Source organism: Dendropsophus ebraccatus, chromosome 6 (genome assembly GCF_027789765.1).
Source record: "Dendropsophus ebraccatus isolate aDenEbr1 chromosome 6, aDenEbr1.pat, whole genome shotgun sequence".
NCBI lineage: Eukaryota > Metazoa > Chordata > Amphibia > Anura > Hylidae > Dendropsophus > Dendropsophus ebraccatus.
This window is the reverse complement of record NC_091459.1, coordinates 5514823-5527722: the sequence shown is the minus strand read 5'-3', so window position 1 is coordinate 5527722 and position 12900 is coordinate 5514823. Positions and strand designations below refer to the sequence as shown.

At 43.0% G+C, this 12900-nt stretch overlaps 1 protein-coding gene across 2 annotated transcripts in view; it reads left to right on the top strand.

The window, feature by feature from the left end:
• Positions 1-12900, top strand: part of LPP (LIM domain containing preferred translocation partner in lipoma) — a 167116-nt gene that overhangs the window by 46380 nt on the left and 107836 nt on the right. For both annotated transcript variants that reach the window (XM_069974422.1, XM_069974423.1), the window contains 2 exons: positions 4855-4927; positions 11234-11444. In XM_069974422.1, coding sequence (XP_069830523.1) covers positions 11243-11444 — 202 coding nt within the window. In that variant the 5' untranslated portion in view covers positions 4855-4927; positions 11234-11242. The remainder of the gene's footprint in view (positions 1-4854; positions 4928-11233; positions 11445-12900) is intronic.

Sequence of the window (12900 nt, the reverse complement as noted above, 5' to 3'; positions counted from 1 at the left end):
TTAAAGCTGTTTTAGACTTGAGGCCCTATTACATCAAGTGATTATTGGATGTGTTTGACCAATTATCGTCCGTTGCGGCCAATAATTGCTTTGTGTAATACGTAGTGTTAAAAGAAAACCATCAGCCGACATGCGTGATGTCTGCTGATCATTGTCTTTCAATGTGATAAATAATGCAATCAAGATATTGCTGGTCTGCTGGCCGTTGCTCTGTGTAATAGGCTGAAGGGTGGGCATTGTGAGATAGGGGGAGTGTTTATTATAGCAAGAGGGGCGGGATAGAGATGGGGTGGGTGTATGCAGGGGCGGGATAGAGATGGGGTGGGTGTATGCAGGGGCGGGATAGAGATGGGGTGGGTGTATGCAGGGGCGGGATAGAGATGGGGCGGGTGTGTAGAGGGGCGGGTTTGTGATGGGGTGGGTGTGTAGAAGGGCATGATAGAGATGGGGCGGGTGTGTGGGGGGGCGGGATAGAGATGGGGCGGGTGTGTAGAGGGGCAGGATAGAGATGGGGCGGGTGTGGAGGGGCGGCATAGAGATGGGGCGGGTGTGTGTGGAGGGGCGGCATAGAGATGGGGCGGGTGTGTGTGGAGGGGCGGCATAGAGATGGGGCGGGTGTGTGGAGGGGCGGCATAGAGATGGGGCGGGTGTGTGGAGGGGCGGCATAGAGATGGGGCGGGTGTGTGGAGGGGCGGCATAGAGATGGGGCGGGTGTGTGGAGGGGCGGCATAGAGATGGGGCGGGTGTGTGGAGGGGCGGCATAGAGATGGGGCGGGTGTGTGGAGGGGCGGCATAGAGATGGGGTGGGTGTGTAGAGGGGTTGTGTGGAAGGGTGGCATAGAGATGGGGCGGCTGTGTGGAGGGGCGGCATAAAGATGGGGTGGGTGTGTCGAAGGGGTGGGATAGAGATGGGGCGGGTGTCTAGAGGATTAAGAATTATGAAACATGCTGTACTATGGGAGTTGTAGGAAATCGGCAGCCCCTGCTGGAGTTTGAGGAACAAATCTGGGATGAGGATGAAGTTGGTGATGGAATGTAAAATATAATTTACTATATTTGTGCATGTAAGAAACCTATAATATAGTAAGCTTTGCTCCTGACTTATAAATAGTTCATTACTGGCAGCCCTGACTGGTTGGACAGGGCTCGGTCATACCGCGGTTATTTTGAGAGACAGCAGAGCCAAGTGTTGGCTGGTGTTCACGGAGTACATGGGAAAAACATTTACATATTATATAATAATTATGTAACCCAACATGTTAAATTGTTTAGTAGGAATGCTCCACCGAAATATAATTGGTCTAGAACCTGTTTCCAGGGCATCACGGCCGTATAACGGGGAAATTCACAAGACTAGAAGACTGAGTCGAGATAATCAATGAACCAACTCCCACTTGTAGGAGCAGGACTTCAGTGGGAATTTAATTTTGACTGAAGTCTCCCGGCCTTGGGCTGGGTGATTACTCTATATAATGCCACATACAAAGTATTATACATCTATGGTACCGCACACATAGTAGTAATCTAACCCCCCCCCCCCCAAAAAAAAAAAAAAAAAAAAAAAAACGCTTGTACCTTCGGATAGCTGCTTTTAATCCAAGATCTCTCCTGGGGTCCGTTCGGCAGGTGATGCAAACAACTTTTACACTTGCAGCCCCATGTCAAACTGGCGTGGTCTAGAGTGTGTGTGTCCTAGGCCTGCACCGCCTCTCCGTCCCTCCTCATCACTAGGAATGCCCCCGGGCAGGATTATTCCTATTCATCACTTGTCTGAACACTGCACAGGTGCCTTAACGATCCAGCTAATGTGCAGTGTTCACACAGGTGATGAATAGAAGAAATTGTTCTAGGGGCATTCTTAATGACAAAGAGGGCAGGGAGGAGGGACCATGGTGGGTAAAGGGGGGGGGGGTGCGGTGCAGTCCTAGAGACCAAACAATCTATGCCTCGCCAATTTGACACAGGGCTGCAAGTCTAAAAGTTGTCTTTTAGGACAATGACTTTTTAACTTTTAGACTTGCAGCCCTGTGTCAAATTGGCGAGGTATAGATTGTTTGGTCCCTAGGACTGCACCGCAATCCCCTCTCTCCCTGTAAGGGTGCGTTTTCACAATGGAATCCGGGCGGATGACCTGCCGCAGATTCCGCTGCTCGCCCTCGTGTACAGATGGAGACTCCTTTCTATGCACAGGTGGATTTCACAGTTTGCCCAAAAAATTGACATGACATGAATTGAGATGTGCGTGGGCAAGTGGCACGTTTCACGCAAGTGGCACGCCCTGATTCAGTAGTGTGAACGCACTCTTATACTGAATAAAATCCTCCAGCTTTCTTTAATCATTGCACATGTATGAATTTTGCACCAAGAAACTGTATTGTGCCACATTTATTATGCGTTTCAGACACTTGTGCCTCGCCCCAAGTTGCATACTGTATTCTTTTGGCAATTGGGGCACAGCTTAGTGGAAAGGCAACATGGCCTGCCAAAAACTCAGCACTCAGAGATGAGCGACTCGCAGTAAGTTTGAGCAAACCCAACCACTTGGCATTTAAATCCCGCTGGGGAAGGCAGATGCAGCCCTAGAGCTACCTGGAAAACATTAGTGCATCCCTAGTGAGACCTATGGCTGTAGCCAGGTTTTCCAGGCAGATGGAAGTTTCCATTTTTCCACAAACTTTTTTTTTTTTTTGGGGGGGGGGGGGGGGGGGGGGGGGGTCTGTTTTTTGATGTATGACATATGGTGCAGGATTTGAGTGGCGTGTGTGGATGTCTCAACAAAAGACGACAGCGGACAAGTTACTTTATCACCGTGCAATATCGAAAAAAAGAGGCACTATTTTACTTAATGGCGAGCCCCTTTAATTCAGTACGCATGATGCGATATGATATTCACTATAGACGGCTATGTTTAAAACTTGTGTATTTCTGCTTATGATTTTTAAAGAGCTTTTTCAGTTTTTTTTTTTTTTTTTTTGGTTGCCGAGACTCCAGCCTGTGATGCAAATTGTTATTTTTAAGCTAGCAATTTTCTTTCCCAAACTGCACCATTATTTGCGTATTTGTGTTCTCTTTTGTTTTCTACTTTTGTATTTTTTTTTTTTAAATAGCCTCCAGTATCCATGACGACTGGACCTTTCACACAGCATTTCTGTGACTCCTTGTGAAATGCTGACAATTAAATATACAGTACTTTAAGAGATCCATCAATCTTTGTTGTCATGCCAACCGGCTTATATTTAGAAATGTAACAAGTACATGGAGTTCAATTGCTCTTGTACTCAAACATAGATCTGCAGCTATAATTGAATTTTTTTTTATTTTTTTTATTGAAGATCAAAATCCTATCTGAGCAGCACTTGTTTTCAGAATATTGCCGTTTTTTATAAGGACGGTTTTTCTTTTTTATTTAGGTAGATGGTACTTTTTGTGCAGTTCACTTTTTTCTTCATCATGACGGCACATGTTTGTCCTTTTTGTGACATTTTTGTGTTTGTTTGTTTCTTTTGTTTAATGTGTTTTGTAAGACTGGGCGGGTTACCCTCAGTTTTGTTCTGCGGTGGAGGAGATACTACTGTCCCATATTTCACAATGTGTACATTGCAAAAAAAAAATCATTTGTGTCTCTTTTCGGGAGAATTTTCTACTCCTCGTAGTGTTGGTTAATGTGTGGTTTTTGCTCTAACCTGTAAAGATTCTGTAGTGGGAATATTCCCAGCACAATGGACCCCCATCACTAGAACCTTACAGAGTGTCTGGCATCCTCAGATAGGAACTTGGGCCCTATGTTAGCTAGATCTGCTCTCGTGTGTTAGTGATGTCTGTGCAGCCTTTGCCCAAACAGTTAGCATTACCTCTCCATGTTCCAGGTCGTCTTCTGCGCTCTGCTTCCTCCCTGGTCCAGGGAGCCCGTCACTAAGACAATGCTGTCAAATTTATTGTCGCCATGTTATAGAGCAGGAAGAGCTGAGAAGGTTGATATATATGTTTGTGGGAAAAGATTCAGTATAACTTGTAACATGTTAATTGAAATCGCTGCTCATTCTGTGGTAAGGAGTCCAGTGGGTGGAGTCACTCAATGGACTGGACTCTTTAGCATGGAAACATCAGAGATTTCAATCAATAAATTACAAGGTATACTGAATCTTTTCATATATAAAGATATATTTTTATATTATAAGATATAAATCAATAGATACTGTATATATCACCTGCTTTATAACATGGTCTGGATAGCTTAGGTCACATTTACATGTTGGGGGTGTGTGTGTGTGTGTGTATATATATATATATATATATATATATATATATATATATATATATATTATATATATATATATATATATATATATATATATATATATATATATATATATATATATATATACACACACACGTGTGTGTGTAAATATATTATAATATTTTCTGCTTTACTGCTGGTGCACTGATAGCCCAGACCTCTGCACATTTTCCTTTTCCTACTTGATGCAGCTGGAGAACAGAGTTCAGAGATTATCAGAGCAGTGAAGCAGAGATGTCTGCTTTTTAACCCCTTTTTTGTGTTGCAGCATGCAAGTAAACACTGGGTCACTTACACACTGTATTACCTAGGGGGTTAAGCAGAAGGCCACAGCTCTTACCTTTTCCCCTGAGGTCCCCCCCCCTCTTGCACGGGCCCCATAGCAACTGCCTACCCTGCCTCTATTGTAGCTATGCCACTGGTAATGGTCTCAGTCTCCTTATTATTATTATACATGTAATCCCCTAGGCTCCAGGATAGTGGGGTACTCCATCGTCATGGTATGCTGTGTATATCTTGTGTGCAGTTTCTAACAGACCATTTGTTTTTCCTCGCAGACTTTGATTTATTTTTCCCAAGTGGAACCGGCACGTCTGTTAGGAAGATCAGGAAGAGTGTTCCTCCTCAGAGGTAAGGACAATAATTTTCTCATACTTGTTATAACAATGATTTTTTAGCTGTAATCTTTTGTGTTTTGTTTATTCCTATGTGAAAGTCAGTGGAGCCTCATTTAAGAGTCTCGAAACACAGGGCTAGCCAGGTATCCCTCCAGGAAGGGGCCTATTTATGTTTCCCAGGGAGCAATGCACCTAGGATGTCACTGCATTGAGCGCTTTAACCAGCAGCCGGCAGTGTCCTCTTGGTCTACCTGAGATAAGCAATCTGTTTCTCTCATATATTTTAATCTTATGTAATACCACTGGTGCCCCAACCATTTGCTTTAGAATATTAAAAGACAACTCCAGGCAGGGTGAGTTATATATTAATTTTTGTTAAAGTGACAGGGAGGGGGAGGCTGAAAGAAATAACATGCTGTCGCCTCCCGGCTTCAGCGCTGATGCAGTGTACAGCTACTCCGGTCCCCGGATCCCCAGCTGCTTCCTGGTCAGAGTTGGGACCCGAGTTGTGACGTGTCAGCCCCACTAAGCCAGTCAGCGGCCGTAACTGGGCCGCTCCTCGGACACTGACTGGCCCTGACACACCACAACTCTGGTCCCCTCTCCAACCAGGAAGCTGTAGCTTACTGGTCCGTTACTTTTATATCATGCCCTCTTCATTCGATAAGATAACATTGAGTGGCTATTGGTGATCACATGGGGGTGTGATTGCGGCTGCATGCGGTGACCACAGTGTTGAAACACAGAACCAATTTCTTTGTGTGTTTTCTCACCCATGTTCCTGTACAATACTACTACCCAATTGTAGTTTTATGGAGACCGATTTCCACATATATGTTATTCGTTACCCGAGCTGTGAAAAGCCTTCTGTATGAACTGCTTCGGTCTGGCCGTCGCTTACGCCAGCAGTCCTGAATAGTCATAATGTTACATAATGTTACTTGAAACTGAAATGTCTTCAGGTCCGAACCTTGCTACTTGACCACATTTTATTGCTTCGTTTTTTTCTGTGTTATTTGGGAAGGGTGTGTGGCTCATGTCACCGAAGATGCCTCAGTAAAATGTCTGTTTTCTTCTTTCTCATCCCGATATATTTTCCAGTTTAGCAGAGAATCTCTGAAAAATAAGGCTAGCTGGTAATCCGGGCTATAAAACAGTTTGGCAGAGTCTTCTGGCCCGGCCTCCGTTGGCAGCCGAGGAGCCTCACTTCTGGCACTTTGTACAACTATGTGTTTGTCAAATGCAAAATGTGAAAAAAAAAATAAACAATTGGAGGGTTTTGGTGTCGCTTTGGCGGGGATCCGCGGCTGACTGTGGACTTTGCCGTATTTAGCTCCACAAATTGCTGTTTTCAGAGTTCTTTTGCCCACCAGTTCTGTCTCTTCTGGTAAAGGCGACTTTGTGTTCCTTTTACCGTTCATCATCCCAGGCCGGCCTTTGTACATGAGCCACGAGGGAACCGAAAACATGGTCAAACAATTACAAGATTACTTTTAAGAGGGTTTACAGAGACTGGTTATTCATAGCCGTGTACTCCACCCTTCTACCATGATCTTTGGGATTTCATTACTTTGCTCACCCTTAGCAGTAGTATTACTAATGGATGGGAATTGTATGGTTCAAAAATAAACCTAGACACTAAAGAAACTAGTGTCGGAGTATGAAATTAAAAGTTTTTATTTACCCAGAAAATAAATATTCTAATAAAGGGTCTCAGGTTGGACTTTTTTTTTTTTTTTTTCTTCCTTCCACTGGAGCACTGAAGGTGAGCCAAGTGGGACGAAACCCTTCCCCTCTGTGACGAGGCCCCATTGTTTCTAATGGAGTCGCGTCACTGAGGGGAGGGCAGAACGTCACACTGCGGGTGGGCCTGCCTCCAGTGCTTTGGGCCGGTGACCAGGATTAGACCACCGGGTTCAAAAGGGACCGCGGCATCGGCTTCCCTGCAACGGCTCCAGTCTATTGATGTAAAGATCTTAAAGCGATGTACCTGCTGGTACGTTCACTTTAAGAGAAGATTTCTCATTGGAATTTAATTGCATGGATGCTATAGCTTTTAATTGCCTCTCCTGCCTTCTGAAGGGCCCGAATCATCTTATAGTGCCGCACGTGGTAATAGAAGTACGGTATGGTGTCTCCCTTCCACAGTTTCCTTTACAGACAGGTGTATGGCTGGCTGCCTCCATTCTCTTCATCGTAAGCTATATACCTGTCCCTAATTAAACACCTTTTTATATACGGACAATGAATTACATTACTGCAGACCTGTCTCCTTCCTATTCAGGAAACGTGAGCAACACTTAAAAGTTTTTTAATTTGTAAACCCGATATCTTCAGAGCTGTATTCATTTAGGGGCAGCCTACTCGGTAGTACCGCGTCCGTCTATCTATTGTCATCGGAGATAAACAGGATAGAAAGACTGAGCACTACATGGAGAAGGAGCTCTTAGTTTTTATTCCTTTTTTACATTTAATATCTAGTTTTAAACTTTATTTTTACACTTTTTAACACCCTCTTCTTTTCTTTTGGAAAATCTATCTGCTTTAGTTCTGGTAGCTTTTTTTTTTTCACACATTTAGCAAGGTTCATAATATGTGACGTCTTGGAGGAAAAAAAACATCTTTTCGAAGCAAACAGGCAGAAGCTATGAGCACGCTGAATAAGTGAATCACGGCTCATTGGGGAATCTTTCGGAGCATATGCTGAAGCTGTTACCTTTTCCATAATGAGCCTTTAGAAATTCAAAAATAAAATGTGATAACTTTCAAAAACAGCAGTATGTTGAAATGAGATGATATATGAGAATCTGTGAGGCAGAACGCTGGTGTTGTGCACACGTTTCATGAAAAGGAGTCTGTCGCCAGAAAATTGCCTAACCTTTTAAGTTTCTCTATTGAATTTTATATATGTTTGGAGGTTTTGATGCAAATTTTTTTTTTCTTCAAATTTTCCATTTTATGATGTTTAATATAAAATTCTAAAATCTTGCAATTTTGATTCTAAGGGCGCTATTACACGAATCAGGCCAATTTTGGCAGATCATTTTTACGTGTAATAAGGACATTGATGAACCTATGACAGCGATCGTCGGCTGAACGTTTCTTTGCTACATGTAATAGCACGGCTGATGGTCATGTAAAAAAAAAAAAAAGAAAGAAAAATTTCATATATACCTGCCTATGCTCAGTGGTGCTGCTGCCCGCTCCCCGGTATCCTCCTGGCTGCTGCCTACTTCCCCGTGTCTTCCTGGCTTCTGCCCACTCCCTGGTGTCTTTCCGGCTTCTGCCCAGTATCTTCCTGGCTACTGCCCGCTCCTCCTGACTGCTGCTCCCTTCCCCCGTGTCTTCCCGTCTTCTGCCCAGTGTAGTCTTGGCTACTGCCCGTTCCCCCGGTGTCTTCCTGGCTACTGCCAGCTTCCCGGTGTCTTCCTGGCTACTGCCAGCTTCCCGGTGTCTTCCTGGCTACTGCCCGCTCCCCGGTGTCTTCCTGGCTACTGCCCGGTCCCGCAGCTGCCATGAGTCCCACAGAGCCGCTCTCTGAACTGACAGGCCAATCACTGGCCAACACTTGTCCTGGTCTGTAGAGTAAACTTTTCAGCAGCCTCCTCTGTATCACAGACTGGATTACAGATGAAAGGGGCTCTGCAGGACTAACAGAGGCTGCGGAAAAGTGGACGCCTTGCAGCGGACGTCTCCCAGCTCATTCTCCCGATCAGTACAGGTGTGAACACATGTCAGAAACTTCCAGACTATCAGCAAATCCACATAGTAAACCTCTCCTGCTCTCTATACTGGAAAGAATACACTACTTCCTGCAGGACATACAGCAGCTGATAAGTCCTGAAAGACTATATTTTTTTCAACAGAAGTAAATTACAAATCTCTGGCACTTTCTGGTGCCAATTGATTTTAAAGAAAAAAAACTTTTGGTGAACAACCCTTTAATACTATTTAAAAAAAAACAAAAAACTCTGTAAAGAAAACACCTGGTTTGTATAGTAGGATAAGCGGAAGGGAAGTGCCCATCTACATTAGGCAGGTAAACCCTCTCCCTACCTTTTTGAAGTGGCCCCAACCAGTTGATTTAAAAGAAACCCTTTTTTGGTGAACTACCCCTTTAATGTCTATCCTGGGAAAAATGTTGGAGTTTAAGAATGTACAAAAAAAAAAAAAAAATCTTTCCCTATAGAAGAATTTAGTCAGGTTGCTGATTAAGGTTTTGGGTGCGCGGTGTAATTGAACGGTATCACTTGTAATCAAACGGCAGGCAGCAGAAAATGTCGTAATCAGCAATGAGCTGCCGAGAGGAACAATTATTACTGCCTGATGCCGGAGACGTGACCGGATATCGGTAACAGCAGACAGGTAGACCGTAGATTAAGGGCTCTCGGTTTTACACTATAAAATGTGGAAACGAGATTTTCAAGATTTTAGATTTTAAATGTGGCTGTAAATCCTCTCCTGAGACTGGAGCGAAGACTGTATGACATAACATACGCCGCATATAGCATGTATACATCTCATATAACATATAATATACACGTCTCATATAACACATACACCTCAGACTGTCATTTGTTTGTTAAATATCCTGTTTATTAGTTTTCCTTTCGTGCATTTAGGTCCCAGTTTGCCAACTATACTGATTTTGTATTTGTTTCATGTTGCTTATACAGCTGTATTGTGTTGTCTCCCACATACATTTAGGTTGGATATAGCCATAGGGTCATTTTTGCCTTTTTTTTTTTTTTTAGCCACTAAAGAGGTTTTGCAAAAAAAAAAAAAAAAAGTATACTGCTATACCAGACACATCTTGGTGCCATTTTTATGTAAAAAAAAAAAAAATCTAGCTTTTTAGTCCCAAGCAAACTGTTTAATTGGCCAATAACGGGTTATACTTGATGATGGCGCCTAATTGTTCAATGAGCTATGAATAAGCTATTGCTACTGGGGTGAAATATTCAGGGTTTTACTATGTTTTGTCCTCTTGTAGTTGTGTAACCACCTCCTGGCTTTTAATCATTACAGTTCAGACCCTTATTAAACACTTTTTTATTTTATTTTTTACTAATATTTTTTTATTTTAAATTTGAATTTTTTTTTTTTTTTTTATTGTTTATTAACGGTCCCTTGATCCTAAACCAACTGTGAGAAAACCAATGTTTCTTTCCTAATTGCCAATTATAATAGTTTCTGTTTCATACTTACATTTTGCATATACACATATTTCCTGGTTGGGATCCAATAGTTTTTCTGACTGAGTAAACTGCCAGATGTTTTGGGCGCTCTTTCATCACAGATCTACTGCCGACTTTGCTGTGGTCCTTGATGAAACGCCTGGAAAAGCCTGAATCTGCAACGCAATGTGCATGTAGGATCTTAGGCTCTGTTCACACATCATATTTCCGTCAGTGTTTTGAACCAAAACCAGGAGTGTAATGAAAACACAAACTGTGCAAATCTTTCCATTATAATTTTGCTCTGTCTGTTCCACTCCTGGTTTTGGTTTAAAAAAAAAAGACTTATGGAAATACTATGTGTGAACATAGCCTTAAAGTGGATTTCATCCCTGTTGAATTGAGAGGGGAAAATCTGCAACAAATGTTTTCAACTTGGAAAAAGTCGGCAGCATGCACCTGATATTTGTAGAATCCCATCCACATGCCTAGTACTGTCTTCAATTGTGGATTGGGTAAATCCACAGCATTTCTGCCGTATATAAGGCTGGGTTCACACTGCATTTTTGCAATCTTGTTTTTTTTTTTTCAGCCGTTTTTTGAAAAATGGATGCATTTGTGTGCATCCGTTTTTCCATTGACTTCCATTATATAAAAAACGGATGAAAACTGATCAGGTTTTTTTTTTTTTTTTTTTGATGGACACAAACGTTGCTGACACTTCTTTTTTTTTTTTTTTTTTTGTCCGTTAAAAAAAACTGACCCGTTAAACGTATGCTAAAACCGCAGTGTGAACCCAGCCTAAGCCGACCTCTAGACTGAATAGTAAGAATCCCTTGAAGTGTTACCTGTCATTAAACAAAACCAAAAAACTTGTATCCCACACTAAATTTTATTTCGGTACAGCAGGTGGTTGATCTAGTGCTGCCTCCTGTTCTTTCTTATGATTGGTGGACGTTCCAGAGATCAGACGTCCAGGATTTGAGGGACGTGCACATCTTACCAGCCCCCCCTCACCCCCAATATAGACCTCAGGTGTAGCCGCAACCTCTGCACCCCCTTACAGCTTCTTATAGTTTTATCCCCAAAATGTTGTTCTGATTGTTAATCCTTTTTTTTTTTTTTTTTTTTTCCCCTCCCAGGTAGAAACAATGTCTCATCCGTCTTGGCTTCCGCCAAAGAGCTCGGGCGACGGCCTTGGACATGTGACGGCCAGAATGGAAACAACGCAGGGGTTTGGGTCCCCGAGCATTTCTGTGTCCACTCAGCAAGCACCTAAGAAGTTTGCCCCGGTGGTTGCCCCAAAGCCAAAATATAACCCCTATAGAGGAGGCCAGCCTGAAGGAGGGGACGGTATGTACCACCTACACTTATTACCAGCAGCAGATGGACAGATTCCATAGGCCCGGCCCATGGTACCATGGTACCCCCCAAATCTTTCCAACCAAGTCCCAGACTAGACCCCAGTATCACCCATATCTTACTATAGACCTGGGCACAGTTTTCTGTATTGTTGCTACTGTTAGGAGCACTGCCCCCCCCCCCCCCCCCCCCCATAGCACCAATGAACGAGCCAGTTTGGCCGAGCTGGTCCTCTCCTGCTGCCATGTTGGAGATGCTATGAGCAGAGGTATAAAAAAAAAAAACATTCAAAACTGAGAAGTCAGTAAAAAAAGTCTGTCCACAAATTATCTAGAAAATGTGGTAATAACACAAGCGTATAGTGTGCAATGTGTCCAGACGAGAGAAACACCCACAGGGGAAGCTGTTAGGAAATCCTATGGTGCATTACTGCTTATAACTGACCAATAATCCCGAACGTCTGATAATCCAGTAACTATTAGATCTCCAGATTAAAAGAATTGATGACGGTGTATGGAAAGTGCTATGTACAGTGTTATATCCCATTGGTTTGTGGGCCGGGTACCATCCAGAAGCAAAGCCTCGATCCCAGGAATGACGTCCCCAGCCATCTTGCCCGCTTTTGCTCTGTTTATTATACACGTTTGCTCGGCTTTTATCTGAAATTCATTCACATACTTTGTGCTGATGGCGTTCGCTGCTCCAATGTGCGTAACTCTTCCGTCCCAGGGGAATGGCTGGCACAGGAGGACGGCTTCAAAAGAACTGCTTGTTCTGAGAGGAGCAGATGAAGCCATGGATGTGCTACAGTAGTGTAATACAGGGAGCACCCCGCACCCAATACAGGAGAATGGTGACTACAGATAACCTAGAGGGAATGACAACCGCTTTATATACATGTAAGATCATCTCTCTGTGATATTCCTCATGGGCCCCTTCTGGCATTGTGTGCCGGGTACATGCAGACATAGGCTGGGATAGAAAAGGAATTGCAGATGAAGTTGGCAATATTATTTGTGTGTGTGTTTTTTTTTTTTTGTTTTTTTTTGTGGAATTATCATAAGGTGAGCGGAATCTAACCTGCTGATATGTCACTATTGTTAAGGAGACACTGAGGAGGAACTCTGACATACTATAAGGGACACGCTATGAGGGACACGCTATAAGAGACATACCATCCTCCTCTGCGTCTCCTGTACAACATGATGTGTGGGCAACATGATCTGTAGTTTTTATCGGTACCACACTTGCTTATATGCAAATTTGATCACTTTTTTTTTTTTTTTTTTTTTTTTTTTTTTTTTTAAATAAAAAAAAAAATTCTGGGCTGTAAACAAATATCAGCAATTTTTGCACTTTGGCAGTCTCCTACGCTTACGTCAATTAGGACTGTGATAATTTAATAGTTCAGCCACTAAATTTATTACCTTTTTATATGAAAAAATGA